Source organism: Ailuropoda melanoleuca, chromosome 9 (genome assembly GCF_002007445.2).
Source record: "Ailuropoda melanoleuca isolate Jingjing chromosome 9, ASM200744v2, whole genome shotgun sequence".
NCBI classification, from domain to species: domain Eukaryota; kingdom Metazoa; phylum Chordata; class Mammalia; order Carnivora; family Ursidae; genus Ailuropoda; species Ailuropoda melanoleuca.
Window position 1 is genome coordinate 103,278,264 of NC_048226.1, and position 25,192 is coordinate 103,303,455.

The following is a 25,192-nucleotide window of genomic DNA, read 5'->3' on the forward strand; positions in this document are numbered from 1 at the left end:
CCCCACCCCACCCTCCAAGGCCCCGCCTGGGCTCCCACTTAGGGATGCAGGCCCTGCAGCGGGCAGGTCCTATTGCTCCGCCCTCCAGATGCTGAGTCTGGGGAGGAGCAACCGGGCCACCGCCGCCACCACCAAGAATCGGCACAGCTCTCGGTCGCATGCCTTGGTCACGCTGACACTGCGCACGGCGTCCCCGCCGCGCGGGCCAGGCACCGCAGGTACCGAGGCGCGCACCTGAGCCCCGCGGGTGGGGGGGGCTCGCAGCACCCGAGACCAGGGCTCCCTCCACGTCCGGCTCGCTCGGCCCTGCAGGCACCCTCCACCTGGTGGACCTGGCTGGATCCGAGCGTGCCTGGAAGGCAGGGGCGGCCAGCACGTCGCGGGGAGACCGAGATGGCGCCCAGCGTCTGCGGGAGGCCCGGACTATCAATCGCTCGCTGCTGGCCCTGGGGGGCGTGATGGCTGCGCTGCGGGCCCGCCGGCCACACGTGCCCTTCCGCGATTCGCAGCTCACGCGCCTGCTGCAGCCTGCGTTGGGACCTGGCGCCACCGCGGTGCTGCTCCTGCAGGTGGGCGTCGGGCGTCGGCAGGCGTGGGGTGGTTTGCCAGCCAAGCGCCGCCCGGCGGGACCCGCCCACCTGCGCCGCTTCCCCGCAGATTTCCACGCGGCCGGAGGATCTGGGCGAGACCGTATGCTCGCTGAAGTTCGCCGAGCGAGTGGGCCAGGTGGAGCTGGGGCCAGCCCGGCGCTGCAGGGCCCCGCGCTCTGGGACGCCCTCTTCCCTTAGCACCGACACACCACTCACCGGGACCCCCTGCACTCCCACGCCGTCCCCCGGCAGCCCTCCAAGTCCCGGCCCAGAGAGCGACTCCAGCTTGGCCCTTGGGACCCAAAAGAACATGCCGTCGTAGTCTGGAGTCGCGCCTCTGCCGGCAGAGGCACCAAAGCTCCTACACCCGCACAACTTCCTTGACCTCTGGGGGCCCACTGCCCCCCCCCCCAGTTGGTTCCCTTGCCCCATAAGGAGTACTTAGCTAGGGACATGACTGCCCCTCCCTCCCCCAGGCCCTCAGCTCCCTCCTTATCACCATTTGCTGTTATCGCGGCCACAGCAGGGGGTGCCAGAGCCGCGGGAGGTAGACCCCACCACGTGGTTATCCCAATCTCCACCCCATCGCCAACAATCAGACTTGGCATTAAAATGTTGTCTACTTCTTTACTGTTATCTTCCCCCCCCCCCACAACCAAGTAGGATTTTTATTTCCTTTCCCCAAAAAGGTGCTGCTACCTCAGTTCCCAGGCAGATGAGGAAGGACAGGACTCAGGCTGGGGCCACCGTTTAGGTTCCCCCTCCCCCAGGCCGGAGCCAGGGAGGGGAAGTGACACATGGTGATGGATGGATGGAAGGAAGGATAGATGGACAGAGAGGGACAGAGAAAGTGGGATTAGGAAGGGGCTGCTGCAAGCAAAGCCCCCACTCTTTCCAGTCTTGCCTCTGGGGGTAGGAGAGGCGTGACTGACTATCAGGGCCAGGGTGGTGACTGGGCCGACCCCAACCCTTTGTGGGGTAGTCCAATAAACACCGTGGATTCTCACCACTGCTGGTGCCTGGTGTTTCAAGACTGCTGTGGCCATAGGCACCTCTTGGACCTCTTGGCCTTGGTTCCCCAACAAGCCAGTGGTGGCAGGAAGGGATAGGAGAGGAAAACTCCCCTCCCCTGGGAGCTTCACAGGCTGTACCAGGAGAGTAGCCAGCCTGGGGTGGAGGTAGCTGGATCCCGGGAGTGGCTAACCCACACATCATAGATGCTCTTGTTGGGTGGCACCCCCTGGAAGAGGGCATCTAGATCCCAAAGCAGCCCTGGGGGGCCGTGAGTTTCAGGGGCTACCCCCCAGTATGCTGAGCTAGTTGAAGGTGGGCACTGGGGACAGGTTGTGGACGGCAGTGGAGCTAAGGGCATTACCACATTGGGAGTGTAGATGGGCAAGTAAGAGGTGGGCAGCTGCCCCCAAAGTGAGGCCCTAGGACTCCCGCCGGACAGTCCCCCAGGATCTGGAGAACCCTGCAGTAAGTGGAGGGGCCAGGCTCTGTGCTCAGGGGAGAGGGGCGAGGGCCTGCTGGTTCCCCCCTGGGGAGTCTCCGCATCTGCTCTCCTGGGCCCAGGAAGGGGGCAGAGGGGCCACAGAGGCCTCTCAGAGGGCAGGGGTGGAGTGGGCATCACCTTCTCCCCACTGTGCCCAGAGCTTGCCAAACCTGGGCTGCTTCGTGGTGCCCCCTCTCTGGGGTCCCCTAGCAAAGACTTTATGCTGAAGCCCTCACTGGGTGTTGCCTGGGGACTGGGCTGCGGCTGGGGACTGGGCTGCGGTTGGGGACTGGGCGGCCGGTAGGGCCAGCCGTGCAACACATAGGGGCCCAGGTCTTTGGCGAAGGCTCCCCGCGCACCCCTGGTCTGCCAGCGCCGACACAGGGCCGTGTTCTGCAGCCGCAGCGCCTCGGCCGGGATCAGGCTCACGTCGACTGCCCAGAAGTTGCCCTTGGCCTGGGGCTTCGCTGGATCTTTAGGCACCTGGAGGGGGTGGGGAGGTTTGGGTGGGGCCGTCCGACCCCAGACACTCAGGATTTCCGCCCCAGCTCCGACCCTCGCACTACCCCACCTTGCGGAAGCATCGGTTGGAGGAGAGGTTGTGGCGGATGGAATCCTTCCAGCCTTCATAGTCGTCCTTGAAGAAGGGGAACGCGGCCTGGACCTGACGGATGATCTGAAACCACCCACCGGCCCAGTCGGCCCGGCGCCGCGCAGTGAGCCGGGACCCGGAGCTGGGGCAGCACCGCCCCTCCCCCACAGCCGGGCTTAGGGGAGTCGTAACAAGTCGTCCCCCCGCCCCGCCGCCCACAGAACACCTCTGCGCCCGAGGGAAGAAAAGCTCCAAGGGAAGGGTCCTGCCTGAGCACCTCGGGCTCTTTCCCCTGGTGCTCAGGCCTGGACTGGCCCCACTGGCTCAGCTGGGTAGGGCCAGGTGGGGATGGAAGCCAGAGTCTGAGCTTAGGAGTAGGTGGGGGGGACGGGTCTGGCGAAAGGTCCGATTACCGAGTGTGAGGGAAAACGGGGGTCCCTCTCACCTGGGCCAGCTTCAGCCTGCGGGAGGGTGCGGCCTGGATCACCAAGGCAATCATGGCCAAGTAGGTGTAGGGGGGCTTGTCATGCCGCAGGTATCTCTTCTTCCTCCTCTTGGGGGGCTGGGAAGACGACTCGGACCCAGGAAGCCCCAGGCGTGGGTTGCTGCAGGGCCCCATGCAGGGGAGGCACGCAACGTGGGCAAGGGCCCGGCCCGTGGAGGCAAGGCAAGGCAATGGGGCAGTGTGGTGAGGCAAGGCTGGGGGCCTGAAGCCGGCGGGTCTGGCGGGCCAGACCCTTTATCATTCGGATGGAAGGGGGAGGGGAGGGGAGGCAAAGGGAGGGAGGAATCGGCGGTGGGGGAGGGGAGTGTGTAGAGGGCTGCCACAATTAGCAGGTTTCAGTTAATCTGGAAGGGAGGGGCAGGGAAGATTCCATTGGGGGCTGCAGGCGGCCACCCAGGCCTCATTCCTCACCCTTGGGTTGCCTAAAGTACCCCCTACAAGTTGGAAGGAAAAGCCTTTGGAAGGGGCCTGTGACCTAAGGTTACTTTATCCTCTCTGGGCTGGGCTGGGCTTCAGGCTCCCAATTTAATAGCTGAAGGAGTCGATTTACCCAAAGTTGACCTGCCAAGAATGGGTGGGGCCTGCCCAGAGTTCAAGGCTGAGCAGCTTCCTGGACCTAGATGGTGGTTGGAGGGCTTCCTGGAGGAAACCTCAGGAAAAAAATAGGGACACAGTTAATTCAGGGAGTTTTCCCAGGGGCTGCTGCAGGGCCCCAGTAGATTCCCAAGGCCTTGGAGGTACCTTTCCTCCCCTCCCTGGTGCCTGTTAACAGTGGGAGCTCTCATTTATTGTGCACCTCACTGGCCCTAGGTGAGTTGGACCTCCCTGGCCCCAGAGGACTCTTTGGAGGCAGGGTTGCCTCCCTTCTCCTCTTTTGGTCCACTGGGTCCAAACTCTGAAGGTTGCTACCCAGGAGCATGCCCCTCGTTCTTCTGGGGCACTTGGACAGTGGTCCTGGGTATGTGTGTGTGGAGGAAGAGGCCTCCTAGCCAGAGGGGTTTACTGGACACCTCTTGGGGCCAGGCCTTGAGGATATGGCTTCATGGGTCATAGTTCCTGACCAGGGGAGCAGGCAAGGACCATCTGGCTTCACCTGGACAGGAGTGAGAGCAGGTGTGTTGTGTGAGCACACAGGAAGGCTTCCCAGGTGGCCACAGGGCCCTGAGGCTTAGTCTACATAGAAACAGATGTTCCCTGGGGCAGGTGGGGGTTGGCCTGAGTGGAGGAGGGGTACTCTAGTAGGAAGAAAGTGGAGGCTCAGGATGGGTGGGTGAGGGGGCTAGCACACCCTGCTCAGGCCTGGCTATAGCCTCTGAGGGTTTTAGCAGGCATAGGACCTGCCCCATTAGTGTGGTCCCAGAAAAATGCTTCTGGCAGGTGCCCTGAGACTCACTGGTCCTCTCAATTCCCAAAGCCTATTCTGTCCCCTCACCTTCTCTGTGGCGATCTGATCTGTGGAGGCCTTTGACTTAGTCAAGGGCTATGCTCTGTACCATGACTCAAAGCCCAGCCCTGCTCCTTACCAGCAAGTTTGCTCGAGAGGGTACTGGGCCCAGGACACTAGCAGTGCTGGTTGGTGCTGGTATCAGGGCCCCCAGACCCAAGGGAAATCACAAGAGCACAGAAACACACTTTCTATCACTCTACTCCAAGAATTCAACTTTTCGTGGGTAGCCCCCCCCCCATTATACTCTTAAATGCTTGAAAATCTGCAGCATACAGTAGGTACTCTACTGGTGTTAAGGTGCTGAGGGAAGGCGTGAGTGTGGGAGGTGCACTGGGGCCGAAATGGATGATGTAATGTGGAGTACCACACTGCCCCCTTCACTCTCCGACTCCTTTCAGGCGTCCCGCGGATGCCTCTGAACTGCTACGCCACCTCTTTCCGTTCACCGAGCTCTAGTTTGAGGGGGTCCTCGTGTCTCACCGTGCTGTTACCATCTATGGCTTCCTAGCCACGTCCCCTCCACGGGTCCTCCCTTGCTTGGTTTGACGTTCAAGGCTCCTTGAGTCCGGACTACTCCTATGTGGCCACTCTCCCCCGCCCTCCTAAACCGCCACCTCCGTTACTTCCCGTTGCTCCAGTGCACCGGGTCCTTCCACTTTAAGGTATGCTTTTCCCTCCGTCCGTGATGACTGCTTTGTCGGGTGAACTCCGACTATTCCTTGGAAGCCCAGCACAAATAGATGGCCGCCCTCCCGGGAGCCTTTTGACTGCTGCCCCTCCCGCCCCATCCAAGCAGAAGACACCCGCCCCCCCCCAAACGGAGAGGCTCACACCGCCCCGCCGGCAGCTGTTCTCTCGGGGCAGGCCCCGCCCCCTGGCCGCTCGGCCACGCCCCCAGGCTCCCGTGGGGCGCCGCGGCTTCCGGCTCCGGGCCGCGCGGGCCGGAAGTGTAGCGTTGCCATGGCGAGAGCCGGGCGCGGGGCCCCGCCCTCGCGGCGCCCAGAGGAGCGCGGGGCTGACGGGGCGGTGGACGGCAACCGATCGGCTGCCCTGCGGCGCTGTGCGCGAGGCGGAAGGTGAGGGGGGGACTTCCGGGGTCTGCGGCGGGAGAGGAGGCCGGCCGGGGAGGGAGAGGCGGCGGGGGGCGCGGAGGGCGAAGAGCTGAGCGGGGCGTCCTCGGGAGCCCTGCCTTGCCGGCCCTCGGGGAGGCGGGCGCCGGGGCGCGAGTCTCTGCAGGCCCCACCTGGGCGCAGGGTGCCACGGGTCGGGAGCGGCTTCTCGGGTGGCAGCCTGTGAAGTGAGGGCCCCCCGAGGGCTTTTCCCCTTGATCTGTGTGTGGAGTTGTTTTCATTTTTGCAACCTGTTGGTCAGGTCGGCTGCGCTAGACGTCTCTGCATTTGCAGCTGGGAAATTCGGGCTGGCCGAGAAGGGACATGCCCAGGCTTTGTGTGGGCTTTGGAGCGAGGCCAGACGAGAAACTGGAGGCTCTCGGGGTTCCGGTGACCTCCCGTGTGGGGATCCTGGGCGCCACCTCTCAGACCAGGGTCAGAGCGAGGAGCACTAGCGTGTCCCAGTGCCCGGCCCCGTGCGCCAGGCCTGTGGGGGAGTATCCAGGACTGGTTGGGTCCCCTCAAGGCCCTGGAGCAGGGGCTGAGGCAGCCGTGGGATTAATCTCCATGGGTGCAGAGAGCCGAGGCATGTATGGAGTCATTCCAGGTTTATGGACGCCAGAGAAGGGCTATCCCTCCTCAGAAGTCTGGCCTTGCTTTTCTTCTTGGATCTTTAACTTGGGGGTGCAGCTGGCTGCGAGGGCACGACAGTGCTCTTTCAGTCCCTGTCTTGGCCCAGCAGTGAGCCCTCATGGGTGTCTTTGCTCCTTGTCCTCCCTGGGCGGAACTGGGGTTGTCCTGAATCCCAGAAATGTAAAGGGGCCTCTGCTCCTGGCTGTGCTGCCTAGTTCACTTCAGGGGCAGTGAGGAGAGCCCCATCCTGGGGCCCTGGGGCCAAGTTCTGGAAGGGCTGCCTGAAGAAGCCTGCACAAAGCCTAGCTCTAGGCTCCTCATTGTGATGGATGTGTCCCCCTTTCCTTGCTCCCCAAGCTCTTGTTCAGAGCTGAGGTGGGGAAGCTTTAGAAGGTCCTTCCTTCCTTCCTTCCCTCCCGATGCATGGGCTGGATTTCCTCCCTTTGGCTGGAGCCTCCTCCCCTGGCTCCGCTGTTCGGTCCTGGCCTCCTCTCTCACCTGCTTGGGGTGTGCCCGGACTTTGGTCTCCCCTGCCAGCAAAGGGCTGGCAGACACCTGGGAAGAGGGTTCCTGATTGTGTGAACTCAATATTGGGATTCTGTGTTCTAGGGATTTCTGGGTCTTTGGTCTCTATTAGCAGGCTGTCTCCATTGTGTGCAGTTTTGGTGTGAGGTGAGCCTCCTAACCTCCCGTGACCTAGCACACCAAAAAGGGAGGTTTTTGGCTGGGTGGACTTTGATGGCAATGGTAGAAGTTGATGTGTCCTCACTCTTCCTGGTCACCGGAAGACAGTCAAGATTAGCAGTTAATGTTGTTGGCTTCTTATGAGGAAACATCACAACTGACTCATTTCTGAGAGCACCCTGAGAGCACCTGTCCTGAACACGCTGTGAAAGTGCACACACGAGTCATGTCTTTCCACAGTGTCAGCTTTATTCAGTCATAAAGCAAGGTTAATATAAAGCAGGTTTAAGATTCCAAACGCAGTGACATTTCACCATGTGATTAACTTGGCTTCTTATAGGGCACACAGCAAACAAGATAACAAGGGGGTAGGGAGTTCACGAACCAAACATGAAGTCAGTCTGTGGGCGGCGGCTGAGATGAGGTCTCAGGCGGGTCCGCGTCAGCTCACGGCACTTACTGCTTTTTATGTTCAAGCAGGGAAGCGTCTCGGTCCTGTTCGGAGACCAACCAGCCAGAGCCGTGGGCAGCAGCTGCCTTTCTGAAGTGGTCAGACTGAGGGGGTCTGTCTGTCTACGCGGGTCAGGTCCGAAGAGTCTGAGAGTTTGCTTCAAAAACCCTCCCCTTTTAAAGGGATTTAACCAGTCTTGGGGCCCAGCAGACGTCCTCTGCTTGTGCTGGTTGTCAGTGCTGGAGAGTGAGGTGATGCTGGACGTGGCAGGATCTTGTGGCTGCAGTACCTTTACCTGCTTGTGTCACTGCTTGACACAGTTCTCCTGCTTGAATGGCTCCATCTTGCTCTCTGCAGCATCCCACCCTGGGGCCTCTGCCATGGTCTACTCATTAGCCAAAGCAACACATCTGGGAGGCGCTTCCCTCAGCTCCAGGTTCTCTGAGAACTTCTTCCTAAATATCCTTGATTCTGGCCCTTCCTGTCCATCCCTTCCACCAAATAACCTGCCTCTGTGGCTCTTCATTACCCTCTGGGATTACAGCACTTCCCCTGACTGGTCTTGGCTCTGTCTTAGCCCCTTGCCCCCATCCTTCTCATCTTAGAGTGATTGATCTGAAATGCAAATCTGATTCTTGTACTTTCCTTATTGAAATCCCTCCTCACAGACTTCTGAGTAACACTCATCTGCCTTTGCTGACTAGCCCCCATCCTCTGTCCCTCTCACCTGACCCCTGAGCACTCTTCTATGTGTGTGTCATGCTGCCACCATACTGAACCCGTATGATGGTGGAAGGGAGAGATCAAACCTCCCCCCACCCCTTCCAGCTCTGTGGCCTTGGGCAGGGCCTCATCAGCACAGCAGGCAGAGAGAAGGATGGGACCATTTAGCTTTACAGAAGTCCAGGGGTGAGGGTCCCAGGGAAGATGAGGAGCTCAACTGCCAGGAACACTTTTAGGGCAGTTATGATAAGGTCTGATGGTGGATGTTACATTCTGGGCTTTCTTGGCAGCTATGACGAACCCAAAGATTGAATAGATTGGTACTGGCAGAGGAGCGCATGGGAGGTGAGGCCATGGGGATGGAGCCTGCAGACAAGTCTTCAAAGAAGTTTCAGTGTGAGGGAGAGGAGTGTGTGGGGGAGGGGGAGGGGTTGGAGTTAGCTTGAATGGGGAGGTCCGTGGAGATCCAGAAAGATTATGGAGATTGTGGACGTGGGCAGAGGAGTGACTGACATCTTCAAGGTCTTAGGCATATAGGAGGGGGCTGGGCTGCAGAGTAGAGGTGGAGGGTTGGGTGGTTGCCCTGTGAAGTGGCTTGAAGAGCCTGAGTCCTGTGCTGCATGCTCATCCCTGTCTTGCCATGCCAAGATTCCTTGAGGCTTGGGCCATTCTTTGATATGACCTTTGTGGTTTTGTTGATTTTTCGTGGTATGTTGTGTAAGCTTCACACCCTGCCCCCCCCCCCCCCCCCCCCCCANCCCCCCCCCCCCCCCGCCGAATATTTTCCTGTCTTGGAAGGAAGGGAGGATGGTGTGGATGCAGGTGACCCTTTGGGAGCCTCCATGCCTCAGATGAAGGGTCGGTTTCCTGCAGAGCCCTCCCACTGTCCAGTAGGTTTGAATGTCCCTCCCTGTGCGACAGGAGGGACAGAGGCACAGGACAGAGCCTTGCCATTACTGATGGACCTCCCATTTTTCCAGCCCTGACACACCTGTAGTACAGCTGAGTGATGGTCTTTTCCATCAGACCAGCTCACCCACAAGCTCAGAGGCTCCTGGGTTACAGTCTATACTAGCCCCCAGTGCCAGGAACCCAGTTATTAAGCACTTCCTACAAGTCAGGCACTAGGCTCAGTCAGCTCTGAGGACACAGCAGGGAAGGACACAGTAAATGGCATGTCAAAAATTAGAGCAAAGTGGGGAGCCTGAGTGGCTCAGTCTGTTAAACAGCTGACTCTTGATTTCAGCTCAGGTCATGATCTGAGGGTTGTGAGATCGAGGTCTGTGAGGATTCTTCCTGAGAGTCTCCCTCTGTCCCTCCCCCACATGCAGGTGTGCCTGCCCTCTACGTGTCTCTCTCTCAAATAAATAAATCTTAAAAAAAAAAAAAAAGAGGGACACCTGGGTGGCTAAGCAACTGCCTTCGGCTCAGGTCATGATCCCGGGGTCCTGGGATTGCGTCCTGCATCAGGCTCCTTGCTTGGCAGGGAGTCTGCTTCTCCCTCTGCACCTCCCCACTTGCTCGTGCGCTCTCTCTATCTCTCTGTGTGTCAAATAAATAAGTAAATAAAATCTTTAAAAAAACAATTAGGGTGAAAAGATAGGAGAGTGACAAGGTAACCACAGAAGACCTCTAAGTAGGTAATATTTAAATTGTGATTTGAGTTACAGAAAAGGAATGAGGTATCCTAAGATCTGGTGGAAGAACTTTCCAGACACAAGGAACAGCAAAGTGGGAGTGATGATGAAGATGATGGCATCAAATAAACATGTGATAGACCAGGGGTCGGCAGGGTTTTGTTTTGTTTTTTTTCCTGTGAAAAGCTGGATAGTGGGGCACCTGGGTGGCCCAGTTGGTTAAGTGTCTTCCTTTGGCTCAGGTCCTGATCTCCAGGTCCTCGGATTGAGTCCCATATCAGGGAGCCTGCTTCTCCCTCTCGCTCTGCACCCCCCACTCCCTCTTGCTCTCTGTCAAGTAAATACAATCTAAAAAAAAAAATGCACAAGCCATTCTTAACTCATGGGCCATACAAAAACAGATGGCAGGCAGTAGTATGCCAACCCCTGTGCTAGATACCAAAAATACTGTTATGTTAACTCATTGAATCCTCCTAAGAACCTTATAAAGAAAGTACGATTATCATTCCATTTACAGATAAAGAAACTGAGGGAAAGAGGTCAAGAGACTTGACCCGTCTCCTCAGCTTCCTGCCATTTCAAACCCAGCGTGTGGTTCTAGGCTCAGCTCCCAGCCATTGTGGGCCGTGGAGCTGGAGGTTTCCAAGGTGGAGAAGAGGAAGCAGGCCAGTGTTGAGTGGGGGTGGAGAGGACGTGTGCAAGGAGGTGACAGGGTGAGCAGGGGCCAGACCATGCAGGCTGTAGAGGGTAAAACTTGAAATGTGTCCTTTTTTTTACACCAAACTTTATTGAGGTATTATTTACATACAGTAAAATGCACCTATTTTAAGTGTGTGGTTTAGTGGGTTTTGTTAGATGTACGTTTGTGAACACTACCATAATCCAGATGTAGGGCATTTCTCTCATCCCCCGAGTTCCGTCATTCCCCTCTGGGGTCAGTCCTCCTTCCACTGGGCCCCAGGCAACTACCAATGTGCTTTTTCTGTAGATTCAGTGTCCCTTTTTTAGAAATTCACATAAATGGAATCCTACAGAATGAACACTTTGTGTCTGACTTCTTTCACCAGACAGAAGGTTTTGGAAATTTGGGTTGGTGCAGGCATCAGTGGCTCATTCTCTTTTTCTTGCTGAGTGGTTCCACTGTACAGATACACCACCATCTAATCCATATGTGCGTCTACTAATGGACATTTTGGTTCTTTCCACTTTGGGGATATTGGGAATAAAGCTGCTGCGAATATTCATGCATAAAAGTCTTTATGTGGACATATGTTTGTTTCTCTTGGCTGAAATGATGGAAATGATGGGTTGAAGTGTGTGTAACTTTATAAGAAAGCTCCAAACTCTTTACCAGAACGGTTGTATCATTTACCTGTTCCATGTTTTTCATTAAGTATTGCCATCCTTTTAAAAAGTTTTGCCATTCTCGTGGACGTGAGGTGGTAGCTCATTTCAACTTTAATTTACATTTCTCCAGTGAAAGTGGTGTTGAGCATCTTTTCCTGTGCATATTTTACTGACCATTTGTATATCTTCTTTTGTGAAGTGTCTGTTCAAATCTTTTGCCCTTAAAATACGGATTGTTTATTTTATCAAGTTTTAAGAATTCTTTACATATTCAGGATGCAAGTCCTTTGCTAGATATATATAGATATCTATCTATCTAGATATCTATATATATCTATGTTGCAAATATGGCTTGCCTTTTAATTTTCTTACCCATTTTTAAAAAAGATTTTATTTATTTATTTGAGAGAGAGAGAGTTCGCACATACGAGCAGGAGGGAGCGGCAGAGGGAGAAAGACGAGTAGACTCCAAGCTGAACAGGGAGCCTGAGGGTGGGGCTCAATCCCAGGACCCTGAGATCATGACCAGAGCTGATGTCAGACGCTTAACCAACTGAACCATCCAGGCGTCTCTCTTACCCATGTCTTAAACAGCAGACACTTAAATTTTTTTTTTAATTTTTAAAGATTTTGTTTATTTATTTGACAGAGAGAGAGCACAAGCAAGGGGAGTAGGAGAGGGAGAGGGAAAAGCAGACTCCCCACTGAGCAGGACCAAAGGATCCCAGGACCTGAGCCAAGGCAGATGCTCAACCCCTAAGCCACCCAAGTGCCCCTAGACACTTTTAATTTTGATGAAGTCCAGTTTGTCCGTTTTTTTCTTTATGGTGAGAATAGAGTTTAGGGATCAGTTTTATGTACAGATATGCAGTCATTCCAGCACCATGTTTTGAGGACCCTCCTCCCCATTGTATTACCTTAAGACCTTTGTTGAAAACCAAAAGTCTGAAGATCGAGTAATATGTTATCCAACTTGGCTTCTGTTTTTCAAATCATTTTGGCTCTTCAAGATATTAAGCAGTTCTATATAAATTTTAGAATTAGCTTGTCAGTTTTTCCAAAAGGCTTTCTGGGATTTTGATTGGGATTGTAGTGAAGCTTTAGATCTATTTGGGGGAGAATTGGCATTTTAACAATATATAGCATGGTATATTTCTACATTTATTTGGGTCTCTGTGCTAACCTTAAAAGTAAAACTGCCATGTATTTTGACAGCAAAAATGCATTTATTTGGGCATAACAGAGAACTGTAGTCTGGGACAAAGCCACAGGCAAGTCTGCACAATGAAGGAGAGGAACAGAGCAGAGCAAAGGAAAGCTGTTTTATAGAGAAGGGGAGCTGGGAGGTGCTGTTGTAAACTGAAAGCCCATTGGAGTAAACTGGGAGTTCTAAGTATAATGGCTTCTCATTGGTTGGACTGTTGCTAGGGGGAGAAGGAAACCTTCGTCCTGGTGGGGTAGTAAACCGCGTAACCACGGTGCTAGGTATGTCTCTTCCGGATGGGTGTGCAATTGACAAGGAGTGGTAGGGCGTGAGAGCTCCTCTGCTGGCCTTGGGACTGCATTCTAAACTAACTTTGCCTTTATTGATCTTCATATTTCCCCTTTTGATTAAGATCTTTCTTTGAGAGCATCACTAATCAAGAGGCAGATTCTCCATATTTACTGGTTTTGTCACTCAGTACCAGGGAGGACCTTTCCTGGTTGTCATGTCTTAGGCAGGAAGGAAACTGCACAGTATGTGGAAACCATTTAAGGCCACAGTTGAGTAACAAGGAATGTTAGGAGGGAGAACTCTCAGGCACTTCCATCCGTAGTCCATATTTATCAAGGTCTTAAGTGTTGGAGATCATCCCGAAGCATAGAGCCGGCATCACCGTATTGGGTACACTGGTTTTTAAAAAGTTTGACAGGGGGCGCCTGGGTGGCACAGCGGTTAAGCGTCTGCCTTCGGCTCAGGGCGTGATCCCGGCGTTATGGGATCGAGCCCCACATCAGGCTCTTCCGCTATGAGCCTGCTTCTTCCTCTCCCACTCCCCCTGATTGTGTTCCCTCTCTCGCTGGCTGTCTCTATCTCTGTCGAATAAATAAATAAAATCTTTAAAAAAAAAATAAAAAGTTTGACAGATGGGCTCAATGGGGTTAGATCCCATGACCATGAGATCATGACCGAGCCGAAACCAGGAGTCAGGCGCACAATCGACTGAGGCACCCAGGCGCCCCTATTGTACGATGGTTCTAAACCAGGACTCTAGGTCGGAAAGTACCCAACTGAAATATTTATGGGTACTTACTCAGACTTCGGAGACGAGGGTTCTTCCCACAGAGGCAAACCCAGAGTCACATATGCCTCCTGGAAGTTTCTGTGTAAGTGATTATGGAAGCAGAGTAGTGGGTCCTGCAGGAATGAGCTGAAAGAATTAACTAGCTGCATTTGGGAAGATGCAGTGCAGGTATAAACATGAAGCAATAGCTGATGAATTTTGTGCAAAACAGCGAAACTTCAAAGATGTTTTAAAACAATTATTATCTCGGGGCTCCTGGGTGGTGCAGTCGTTAAGCGTCTGCCCTTGGCTCAGGGTGTGATCCCGGTGCTCTGAGATCGAGCCCCACATCAGGCTCCTCTGCTGGGTGCCTGCTTCTTCCTCTCCCACTCCCCCTGCTTGTGTTCCCTCTCTCGCTGGCTGTCTCTATCTCTGTCGAATAAATAAATAAAATCTTTAAAAAAAAAAAACCAAAAAAACCCCCCAAAAAACCCAACAATTATTATTTCAAAAGAACTGTTTGGAACCAAATGTGTTACAAATAATACAGCCTATAAGATTGCAAATTCAGAGATTTTGTATTTGAATAAAATGCCAAAGTCAGTTACTATTTCAGATGAAAGAAGACTTTTGTGAACTCTGAACCTTCTAACACTTCAGAAAAAGCAATTGAAAATTAGTTTATCATGGGATCGTGATGAGGTTGTTTCCAAAAGGCCGTAATCATAGAAGAGGTTTCCCCCTTTTGTAAGGGTTTGGGAAATGCAGACAAGGGCATTGTCTTTCCCTGAAAGAGAAATAAGAAGCAATAGTGAGAAAGAGGTATAGGGGCCTAGTCTGGACATCTTGGGAAAGCTGTCTCTCTCGTTAGACGTCCGCTTCAGTTCTGGGGGCTTTTTACTTCCAGGTCACCAGATATGGTGAGGGGCCCCTCAGGTTCTGGTGCTTTCTTTAGGTGGATCTCATGAATCCAAGAGTCTATTCTTCAGAGTTTGGTGGCACATGGGTGGATAGCAGTATCTGATAAGGGCCTTTTCAGGTTGAAAAGTCTTTTCCAACAGACAAAGTCTCCAGTTTGCAAGGTGTGATGCTTCAGGTCATTGTCTCCTGGGAATGTACTGTGAAAAGACTGCTCTATCAAAGCATGGTTACTTTTCTTTTTTAGTGATTTTATTTAAGTAATAAAACACCCAACATGGGGCTCAAACTTATAACCCCGAAATCAAGAGTCACATGCTTTACTGATAGCCAGCCAAGCGCCCCAAAGCATGGTTCCTTTTTTTTTTTTTTTAAGATTTTATTTATCTATTTGAGAGAGAGAGAGCATGTACGAAAGCACAAGGAGGGGGAGAGGGAGAAGCAGACTCCCCGCTGAGCAGGGAGCCTGATGTGGGGCTGGATCCCAGGACTCTGGGATCATGACCTGAGCCGAAGGCAGACGCTCTACTGACTGAGCCACCCAGGTGCCCTGCATGTTTACTTTTAGTGGAAGCAATTAGGCCTTTACAATATTGAAACATACCTGCTTTTATCAACTGTGGGTCAAGGGAAGGAGAAGCCAAGTGCATTGGACATCTTGTGACTACCTCAAAGGGTGAGAATCTGTGAGTTCCCAAGGGAGTGGATCTGAGCTTTAGAAGGACTGATGGCAGTGCTTTTAGCCAAGGTATTTGGAAGGTCGGTCTACAGATGGCGCATTTGGTCTTAATAGTGCTGTTAGTACATACGGCTAACCCTGAGGATTGAGGATGGTATGCATAGTGAGTCTCGTAAAGCTGGCTGAACAGCACAGAGCTGTCACAGCACCTGACTAGTAAAATGAGTTCCCTGATCACTCTGAAGTTCAGGGGGGGGCCCTGGATGGGAGTAATCCTTTCTAACAGAATTTTAGCCACAGAAGAAGCATTGGCCTGTCTAAGAGAGCAAGCTTCAGTCCAGTGAGAAAACATACAAACCATGACTAAAATATATTTATACCCGTGAGATGGGAAAAGTTGTCTGAAAGTCACTTGTGCCAGCAGGTTTCCTTGGATTATACTTTGGTGGGAAAAGCAAGGTGGGCACTTATTGCATCGTTTTTTCCTATTTCCCCACCAATATTGGTTCATGAACGCTGCCACTCTGACAGTGGACCAGCGGGTTAGTGCACGTACGGAGGGAAGCAGCACACGGTTGAGAATTTCTGGCGGCTCTGGATTGTTATTTGGTCCAAAGCAGAGTTCTTTTCTTACTGAGCCAATAATTACGAGATTTCATGTCTGGGGCCAATTCTTGGATATCTCTTGTCAACTTTTCCAAATTATCATTTGGGAGAATATCCCTTTGGACCATGACAGAGGTCTGGCTACTGGTTTCCTTGAAAGCAGCGTTTTTTTGATGGAAAAAGTGGTGAGGTGGTTTCCTTTTGGCGTCCAGGGAGTCGAATCTGGAATGCCCAGGAAACTTCATAATAGCCAGAGTGGCCAGCAAAAGTATAGCATGTAATACATTTTGGACATAGGAGCCATTTTAAATGTTATCCCCATTGTAGGTGAGGAAACTTCTCTGTTTCCATAACATTCCAAAGTCACGAACTACCTCAAAGGCACAGCAGCCATTGGTATAAATGCTTATGGTTTTACCGTTGGCTGAAGTACAGGCTAGATTAAGGGCATGGACAGCGTGTGTGTTCAAGTAGCCAGAGGTCAGAGCACCCTCTCAGTGATTTCAGTAGCGTGCCAAGCACCGTACTTACCATTTTCATCCTTTTTTTTTTTTTAAAGATTTTTAAATTTTTTCAGTGATCTCTACACCCAAGATGGGGCCCCAAACCTATGACGCTGAGATCGAGTCCTGTGCTCCACCAGCGGAGCCCAGTCCAGCACCCTGTTTTCATCCTTTATTTTTTTAAAGATTTTATTTATTTATTTGACAGAGATAGAGACAGCCAGCGAGAGAGGGAACACAAGCAGGGGAGTGGGAGAGGAAGAAGCAGGCTTATAGCAGAGGAGCCTGACATGGGGCTTGATCCCATAACGCCGGGATCACGCCCTGAGCCGAAGGCAGACGCTTAACCGCTGTGCCACCCAGGCACCCCTGTTTTCATCCTTTAAATAAGCACCTTACTTAAACCTGACCCCTCTGCCCTCCTCACAGTAGCTTCCTGCCCATTGTCATGGGGGGTCCCAAGGTGATCTCAGCATGAAGCAGTCATGGGGGGTTTTGTCTGGTTACAGATGTAGTCTTTGTTTCAAGATGAGATCCCAAAGTATTGAACCTGAGTTTGAGCAAACTGTGGGTTTTTTGCGGGGTGTGTGTGGGGAGACTTTATGGCTCTTTAAGGCCCAAAGTTTTAGCATGTGGGTGCTGTCTCCTGTGAAGAGGTTTGGGAAGGGGAGCAGAGAAGCAAATCATCCACGTATTATAATAAAGTAGATCCTTGGAAAACTTTCCATCATCCAAATTAGCTTTTAAGGGTTGTAAAAAGTAAGAAGGACCTTCTGTAGCCCTGGGCATTACTGCCCAGGTTTATTGCTATTCTTCCCGAGTGAAGAGAAACGGATCCTGGCTCTTCTGCTCACCTGGAGACGCACCACACTGGTCAGTTATGGCGAGAACTTTGCTCTCAGTGCGAATGGCACATGGCGATTAGGAGCAAGAAGGTGCTGAGCCAAAACGATGTTATTTATTGCTTGGACGTGCTGGACAGACTTCCTTCCTGTGGTGCTTGGGTTTTCTCACAGGTAACAGGAGGCATTCCAGGGACTAGTGAGGGGATAATGAGGCCCTGAGGCTTGTAATCTATTATGGGCTTGATGCCTTAAAAGAGCTTCTTTCTAGGTATTGATTAATTCTGCGGAGAGGTTTTGAGGGATCTGTTTGAATATTGATGGGAGGTGCATTGTGGATTCTGCCAGTATCAGTTGAGGTTTTTACCCATAAGGAGGGTGGTAGCTATAGTCAGAGACAGAGCATATAAAAGATAGCAAAGGGTCGTTTAATTCCCCTGGTTAGCTATTTTGATTACTCTTGTCAAATCCTGGAATCATTTCCCCCCTTTATGAGAAAGAGATTCTGGCACGACAGTTTTCTAAGACCTCAGTCCAATAACGAATAGGGGTAGAGGGACTAAGGAGAAAAGGGTGCATATCTCTCAAAGGGCCTAGACAAAGGGAACAGGTTCAGAGACAGGAACATGTTGAGGTTCATTGGAGGTTCCCACTGTTCGAACTGTTTTAGGACTTTGAGGCAGGGACTGCTTTATAGCAGTGGGGTTGCTGTCAGTAAGGACAGAGATTTGTTTCTGATCAGGTGACGGTTTCTCCAAGCTGATTATGAGGGAGGGCTCTAAAGAGTGGCTCCTCGGAGCCCCACCACTGGGAAGTAGGACACTCGAAAGGCTGGCTGGAGTGTGTCAGTGTGTCACAGTCTTTTTACCAATGTCCTGGCTCTTTGCAACAACAGCAGAAACCAGAGTGGTTTGGTTTGTTTAGGAACCTTCCTGTCCCGGAGTTGAAAATTAAGAATTTTATTGGTCGGGGTGCCTGAGTAGGTCAGGTGGTTGAGCGTCTGCCCTCGGCTCAGGTCGAGATCTCTGGGTCCTGGGGTCAAGTCCCATGTCGGGCTTCCAGTTCTGCCTCTCCCCTGCTTGTGCTCTCTCTGGATTTCTCTCAAATGAATAAATAAAAAAAATCTTAAAAAAAAAAAGAATTTTATTGGTCTTTCTTTTATGTGGACTCATCTAGCACGTGAACGGTGTGGTTTGCCGGATTAAATCTGGAATTGACATAGTTCCATCCTGGTCCTTTCAACTAAAGCGGAAAGACCTGGATCGGCCTGTTTGTAAACATGGAATTCAGTGCTCCCTGGGTGGACCTAGCATCTAAAGGAAGACCAGAATTTTCTTTAAAGACAATTTGGAGTGGATCGTAATTATGAACAGGTTCGTCAGGCTTTTGTGTACACACATGAATTTTGTTCCAGTCAACAGGCTTGGGAAAATCTTCTGTTGTTGCTCTGTAGAGATTTCTAGCTAGTGTTCTCGCATCTTGCCCAAAGTTAGGGTTTTGTTGCTGTAAAACCCCTTCTGGATGTTCCCTTCTGGCTAGCTTCATCCAGTATTTTGCCTGGCTCTTGCGAATAACATGGGGCCTGATTGGTAAAAATCTGAGAGGCCAGGTAATAAGTTTGGGTAACTGTGTGAAATTCTTCCGCAGTCCTTGGGGGGCCTTCAGTCACATTAGGACACTCTAACTATGGCTCACAGTTTGGCCTTAGTCTAGGGAACATAAGAAACTTGGGGTTTATTTATTTATTTGTTTATAAAGATTTTATTTATTTATTTGAGAAACAGGGCCAGAGAGAGCAGGAGCTGTGGGGAGCAGCAGAAGGAGAGAGGGAGAAGCAGGCTCTCTGCTGAGCAGGGAGCCCCATGATCATGACCTGAGTGGAAGGCAGATACTTAACCGACTGAGCCACCCAGGCGCCCCAGGGTTTATTTAGAGTCTCAGAAGACTTAACTTTATTTATTTTTTAATTTAATTACTCTATCTCTCTGCTTGACTTGGTGCTCCAACTCACAAGCCCTGAGATCAAGGTCTCATGTTCTACCAACTGAGCCAGCCAAGCGCCCCAGAAGACTTAACTGTAAATTTTTATTTATATTTATTTATTTATTTTTTTTAGAGAGAGAGTGTGCTCATAGGTGGGGAGGGGTAGGGACAGAGGGAGAGGGAGAGAGAGTCCTAAGCAGGCTCCATACCCAGCGTGGAGCTGGCGCAGGGCTCCATCTCCCGACCCTGAAACCATGACCTGAACCAAAATCAAGAGTCTGACACTCAACTGACTGAGCCACCCAGGCGCCCAAGAAGACTTAACTGTAAAGGGGCAGGTTTTAATGGGTTCAGGAGAGGTTCAGAGAAAAAGGAAGTTTGGCAGAGAGAATAGAGGAAAATAGCACCAGAGGTGAGGCCTGAGCACAGGTAGTCGCTGTGTGTCTGGGAACAGGAGGCCTCAGAAGCCATTTCGACTCCTTTCAATTGTTTGTTTGGCTCAGTTAATTCAGAAATAGTGTTTTTCAAGGAGGCATACTTAGAATCCTGAAAACATTTGGAAGCCTCAAAATAATCATTTAAAATATGCGTCCCATTCAGGTTTTTCCCCTTTTTCTTCCTCCTTTCCTCTCTCCTTCCCTTCCTTTCTCCCCATAATGGCCATTAATGTTCTAAATTACTTTTGGGTAAGTCAGTCCATTTGCTTATCAATGAGCATGTGGAGAGACCATAGTTATTTAAATGTAAAACAGGAGGGTCCCTGTAGGAGGACACCCTCGAAGCATTTTGATCACTGGGATCCAGTTTCTTAGTGGTTTTTCTCTAGAGCAAAGACAACAATCCCTAAAGTGCACAGTTTCAACAGGAATAGCCCAGCTGCAGGAGGACTCAGACCAAAGGCCAGCATGGTTGCAATAGAACAGTCCAGTTCCAAATAGGAGTTGGACTGAAGACTAAATAGGTATTCTCAGAAAAAAACAAGGCCTTAAAACACATCTTGCATAAAGCATGGAGGGCAGAGCTTGAAATCTAGGAGAAAACATCCCCTCAAACTCTAGGGTGGCTCAGTTGGCTCTGTGGGTACAGACACCTTTTTGCCCAGCAGCCTCGGAGCTGTTGGGAGTCTTCTGGAGCTCACTTCTTTTTTTTTTTTTTTTCCCATCACTCAATGCAAAATATAGTTTTTATTACATATTATCCTCTTCTAAGGCCAGAGTTCAAAAGATGGAGCTCACTTCTGATCACCAAGTAATGTTAACCTTAGAAATAAAACTGCCAGTTATTTTACCAGCGAAAATGGGTTTATTCTGGAACAGCAGGGAATTGCAACCTGGAACGAGCGAGCTCTGGCAAATCCACAGGCAGGTCTGCAGAGCAAAGGAGAGCAGAGCTCTTTTACAGAGGAAAGGGGGAGCTGGGCGCTGCTGTCAATTAGAAGTCCGGGAGTAAACTGGGAGCTGGAAGTGTAGTGGCTTGTCCTCCTTGGCTCCACTGCTGCCAGGGAGCAGGAAACCCTCCTCCTGCCTGGGCAGGGGCAGTCAAGTGGTAGCTAAAGCCAGTAGCCGCTTGGAAGGTCCCTGTTGGGTGTGTAATTGACAGGAGCGCTCCCCCTGCTGGCCGCCGGACTCCATTCTAAGTGAGATTTCCTTTTACTAATTTTCACTTTGTATTGTCTATTTCTGTGTATCACATTACTCTAAAATACAGTGCTTTGGGATGCCTGGGTGACCTGGTGAATCGTCTGCCTTCAGCTCAGGTCATGATCCTGGGGTCCTGAGATCGAGTCCTGCATTGGGCCCCTTGCTCAGCAGGAAGTCTGCTCCTCCCTCTCGCTCTGCTGCTCCCCCTGCTTGTGCCCGCTCTCTCCCTGTCAGATAAATAAATAAAATCTTAAGAAAAAAAATATATAGTGACTTGAAACAATAAACATTTACTGTGTCACAGTTGCTGTAGGTCAGGAATTCAAAAATGGGTTAGCTGGGTGGTTCTTGTTCAAGGTCTCCTGTGGTTGCAGTTAGGGTAGTCCGGACTGCATTATTGGACGGCTAGACAGGGGCTGAAGGATGTGCTTATGAGGTGGTGCCCTCACCTGGCTGTTGGCAGGAGGCCTCAGCTATTCACACGTGGGCCTTTCTGTAGACTGCTTACATGTTTCCCAGCATACCAGCTAAGTTCTTCCAGCACCAGAGATCCAAGAGAGGGCAAGCAAGAAGCTGCATTACCTTTTATGAACTAATCTCGGAAGTTATACATTGCCATTTCTGTTTGCTTATTTTCTGTTTGTTCAGTTTCTGCCATTTTTGGGGTTTTCTTTTGTTAGGAGTAACTAAGTCCAACCCATACTGAAGGAAAAGTGGGTTAGACTCTACCTTTTGAAAGGGTGTCAAAGTATTCCGTACTTTGTGATACTAATTTTGTAAAGGATAATGAACATTTTACATTTTCCAATTGTTTGTTGGCAGTACAGAGACATACAGTTAATTTTGACATATGGTCCTTGTATTTCACAACCTTGATAAATATATTTATGATAGTATCCCCATTGTAGATTACCAAGGATTTTTAAAAAGATTTTATTTATTTATTTATTTATTTGTCAGAGAGAGAGAGCGAGCACCCAAGCAGGGGGAGTGGCAGGTAGAGGGGCAGGCAGAGGGAGAAGCAGTCTCCTTCCTTAGTGGGAGCTCGATCCCAGGATCCTGGGATCATGACCTGAGCCGAAGGCAGGCACTTAACTAACTGAGCCCCCCAGGTGTCCCTCTTTTTTAAAATTTTTAATTATTCTTTTTTTTAAATAAGATTTTGTCTATTTATATTTACTTGGTGGGGCTAGGAGCAGAGAGAGAGAGAGAGAATGCCAAGCAGACTCCATGCCAAGTGCAGAGCCCGATGTGGGGCTTGATTTCATGACCCTGAGATCATAACCTGAGCTGAAATCAAGAGTCAGACGCTCAGCTGACTGAGCCACCGAGGCACCGCTGAGAATTTCCTACGTGTCTTCTATATACCTATCTACATGCTTTCTGAATCTAAAGAGTCTTACATCTTCCTTTCCAATCTGCATGCTTTTTGTTTCTTGATTTAGTGCACTGGCTAGGACCTCTAGTATAATGTTGAACAGGGTTGGTGTCCCTGATCCTAGGAGGAAAGTGTTCATTCTTTTCCCATAGGCATGATTTAACTGAGGAATAGAAGGAAGTTTCCTAGGGGGCTCCTGGGTGGCACAGTCGTTAAGCATCTGCCTTTGGCTCTGGAATCGAGTCCCACATCAGGCTCGGCGTTCCGGGATTGAGTCCCACATCAGGCTCCTCCGCTAGGGGCCTGCTTCTTCCTCTCCCACTTCCCCTGCTTGTGTTCCCTCTCTTGCTGGCTGTCTATCTCTGTCAAATAATAAATAAAATATTTAAAAAAAATTTTAAAAAAATAATAAAAAAAAAAAAGAAGGAAGTTTCCTAGTTTTCTAAGTTTTTTTTTTTTAATGATCAGATGTAGAATTTTGCCAAATGCTTTTTCTGCTTTTATCGATTCAATTGTGTGGTTTTTTAAAAAATAGTAAACTATTTTGGTTTTTAAAATGTTAAACCAACTTTTTGCTCTTGTAATACACCCCACTTGGTCATGATGTGTTATCCTTTTTATGTAATACTGGATTCAGTGTTTCGAAATAATTTTAAAAGGATTTTTGAAGCTATTCATAAGTAAATTGGCATGTAGTATTCTTAGCTTGTTATGTCTTTGGTTTTAGAGTCAGGGTAATACTGGCCTTATAAAATGAGTAGGGATGTGTTCCTTTCTCTTCTATTTTTAGAAAGGGCTTTTGTAGATTTGGTATTATTTCTTTGTTAAATGTTCGATGTAATTTACCAATGAAACTATCTGGGCCTGGAGTTTCTTTTTGGGAAAGTTTTTAACTGCAGATTTAACTTCTTTAATAGATAAAGGGCTATTCAGGTTTTCTGTTTCTTTTTGAGTTCATTTTGATAATTTGTTTCATTTAGGTAATTTGCTCATTTATCTAAGTCAAACATGCAATTTTTTTCTATAAAAGGGCCAAATGGTAAATATCTTAGGCTTTTTAGGCCACGTGGTGTTTGTTGCAGCTACTCAACTATATCGTTGTAGCACAAAGCAGCCATAGACAATACATAAACAAATGAGTACTGCTATATTCTCAAAAACTTCAGTTATAGTAACAGGTGGTAGACCAAATTTGGTCTGTGGGCTCTAGTTCATTGACCTTTGACCTAAGTTGTTGAGTTTATTGTCATAAATTGTTCAGAACATTACCATTTTAATCTGTTCATGATCTGTGAGGTCTGTAGTGATGCCCCCTTTCTCATGCATAATATTGGTAATTTTTGTCTTCTATTTTTTTTTTTTTTTAAGATTTATTTATTTTAAAGAAAGCATGCCTGCATGAGCAGGGGTAGGAGCAGAGGGGGAGGGAGAGAATCTCAAGCAGACTCCCTGCTGAGCATGGAGCCAATTGTGGGACTTGATCTCACAACCTTGAGATTGTGACCTGAGCCAAAACCAAGAGTTAGATGCTTGACCAACTGAGCCACCCAGGCACCCCTGTCTTCTCCTTTCTTGATCAGTCTAGTAAAAGTGTATCAATTTTATTGAGATTTTCAAAGGAACAGCTTTTTTTTTTTTTTTAGATTTTATTTATTTATTTGAGAGAGAGAGAACGCGAGCATGAGTTGGGGGAGGGGCAGAGAGAGAAGGAGACACAGACTCCCCACTGAGCACGGAACCCAATATGGGGCTGGATCCCAGGCCCCCGAGATCATGACCTGAGCTGAAGTCAGATGCTTAACTGACTGGGCCCCCCAGGTCACTTGTTTGAAAGGAATAGCTTTTAGTTTCAATATTTTCCTCTATTTGTCTATTTTGTATTTCGTTATTTTTTGTTCTTATTAGTATTTTCTTTTACTTTGGTTCACTGTTACAGGCTCTGGGACTAGGACAGGAGGTAAGACATGTGACTGTTTCTTCACTGGGATTTCTTTTACTTTGGGTTTAATTTTCCCCTCTTTTTCTAGCTTTTTAAGTGGAAGCTTGGGTCATTGATTTGACCTTCTTATTTAAGCAATCAAAGGTAAACATTTCCTTCTAAGCACTGCTTTAACTGTATCTCACATATTTTGATATGTATGTTTCCATTTTCATTCAGCTCAAAATATGTTCTAATTTCCATTTTGATTCCTACCTTAGACTGTAGGCTATTTAGAAGTATGCTATTAAGCTTCCAAATATTTGGGAATTTTTCCAGATATATTTTTGTTACTGATTTCTAGTTTAATTCCATTGTGGTCAGTGAACATACTCTGTTTTCATTCCTTATAAAGTTGCTGAATCTTGGATTATGTTCCAGTATATGGTCTACCCTAGTGAAATAAAAATTTTTTAGCTTTTATTAATGTTAAATTTCAAACATCTATGCAAGTAGGTGTAGTACAGTGGTCTCATATATTCATCATCCAACTTCAACAATTATCAACTCATGCCAGTTTTGTTTCACCTGTATCTTTTATATTATTTTGAAGCAAATTTGTAAATATTTTTGTATCTATATCTAGAAGGAATACTTTTTTTAAAAAAGTTCTACACTTAGCATGGGGCTTGAACTCACAACCCTGAGATTAAGAGTCGCAGGCTCTACCAACTGAGCCAGCCAGGAGCCCCTAGAAGGAATACTTTAAAAATACATTACAGTAATAGGGGCACCTGGGTGGCTCAATTGGTTAAACAGCCACCTTCAGCTCAGGTCATGATCCCAGGGTCCTGGGATTGAGTCCCGCATTGGGGTCCCTCCTCAGCCAGGAGCTTGCTTCTCCCTCTGCCACTCCCCCTGCTTGTGCTCTCTCTGTCAAATAAGCAGATTAAATCCTTACTTTTTATATTTTAAAATATTTTATTATTTATTTGAGAGAGAGTGAGAGCTAGAAAGAGAGCACACCCAGAGGGAAAGGCAAAGGGAGAAGCAGGCTCCCCACTGAGCTGGGACCCCCCCCCCAATGGGACTCGATCCCAGGACCCTGAGATCATGCCCTGAGCTGAAGGCAGATGCTTAACCGACTGAGCCACCCAGGCATCCCTAAATAAAATCTTTAAAAAAAAAAAATTAAAATAAATAAAAATAAAAAAATATATCACAATACCTAGACAAATTAACTGTAAT

The 25,192-nt window shown here is 49.5% G+C and overlaps 3 protein-coding genes and 1 non-coding gene across 13 annotated transcripts in view; 2 read left to right on the forward strand and 2 right to left on the reverse strand.

The window, feature by feature from the left end:
• KIFC2 (kinesin family member C2) overlaps window positions 1-1,596 on the forward strand; it is a 7,729-nt gene extending 6,133 nt beyond the window's left edge. For all 3 annotated transcript variants that reach the window (XM_034668810.1, XM_034668808.1, XM_034668809.1), the window contains 3 exons: window positions 89-218; window positions 313-569; window positions 658-1,596. In XM_034668810.1, the coding sequence (XP_034524701.1) occupies window positions 89-218; window positions 313-569; window positions 658-912 (642 nt within the window). In that variant the 3' untranslated portion in view covers window positions 913-1,596. The remainder of the gene's footprint in view (window positions 1-88; window positions 219-312; window positions 570-657) is intronic.
• A 97-nt stretch (window positions 1,597-1,693) lies between these two features.
• FOXH1 (forkhead box H1) lies at window positions 1,694-5,491 on the reverse strand. 8 transcript variants are annotated; one of them, XM_034668830.1, is made up of 5 exons: window positions 5,110-5,491; window positions 3,733-3,821; window positions 3,123-3,282; window positions 2,657-2,761; window positions 1,694-2,568 (listed from the first exon to the last, which is right to left on the reverse strand). In XM_034668830.1, the coding sequence occupies exons 3-5, from the start codon at window positions 3,174-3,176 to the stop codon at window positions 1,729-1,731; spliced, it is 999 nt and encodes a 332-aa protein (XP_034524721.1). In that variant the 5' UTR covers window positions 3,177-3,282; window positions 3,733-3,821; window positions 5,110-5,491; the 3' UTR covers window positions 1,694-1,728. The 8 variants fall into 8 exon arrangements, with proteins under 8 accessions (XP_034524721.1, XP_034524716.1, XP_034524715.1 ...); XM_034668825.1 differs by having other exon boundaries at window positions 3,123-3,526; XM_034668824.1 differs by having other exon boundaries at window positions 3,123-3,832; window positions 5,121-5,491.
• An 86-nt stretch (window positions 5,492-5,577) lies between these two features.
• PPP1R16A (protein phosphatase 1 regulatory subunit 16A) overlaps window positions 5,578-25,192 on the forward strand; it is a 39,979-nt gene continuing 20,364 nt past the window's right edge. The window contains exon 1 of the mRNA XM_034668831.1: window positions 5,578-5,705. The gene's annotated coding sequence lies outside the window, so the exon portion shown is untranslated. The remainder of the gene's footprint in view (window positions 5,706-25,192) is intronic.
• LOC117803867 lies at window positions 23,935-24,013 on the reverse strand. The gene has a single exon (XR_004627995.1). It is a non-coding gene; the product is annotated as a small nucleolar RNA SNORD22 (small nucleolar RNA).

Coding starts and splice junctions, on each gene's coding strand:
- FOXH1 (XM_034668824.1), bottom strand. CDS start 3,296: ATGGGGCCCTGCAGCAACCCACGCCTGGGGCTTCCTGGGTCCGAGTCG. Junction 2,762..3,122: donor GCAGGCTGAAGCTGGCCCAG/GTGAGAGGGACC, acceptor GGGTGGTTTCAG/ATCATCCGTCAGGTCCAGGC. Junction 2,569..2,656: donor CCAACCGATGCTTCCGCAAG/GTGGGGTAGTGC, acceptor CACCCCCTCCAG/GTGCCTAAAGATCCAGCGAA.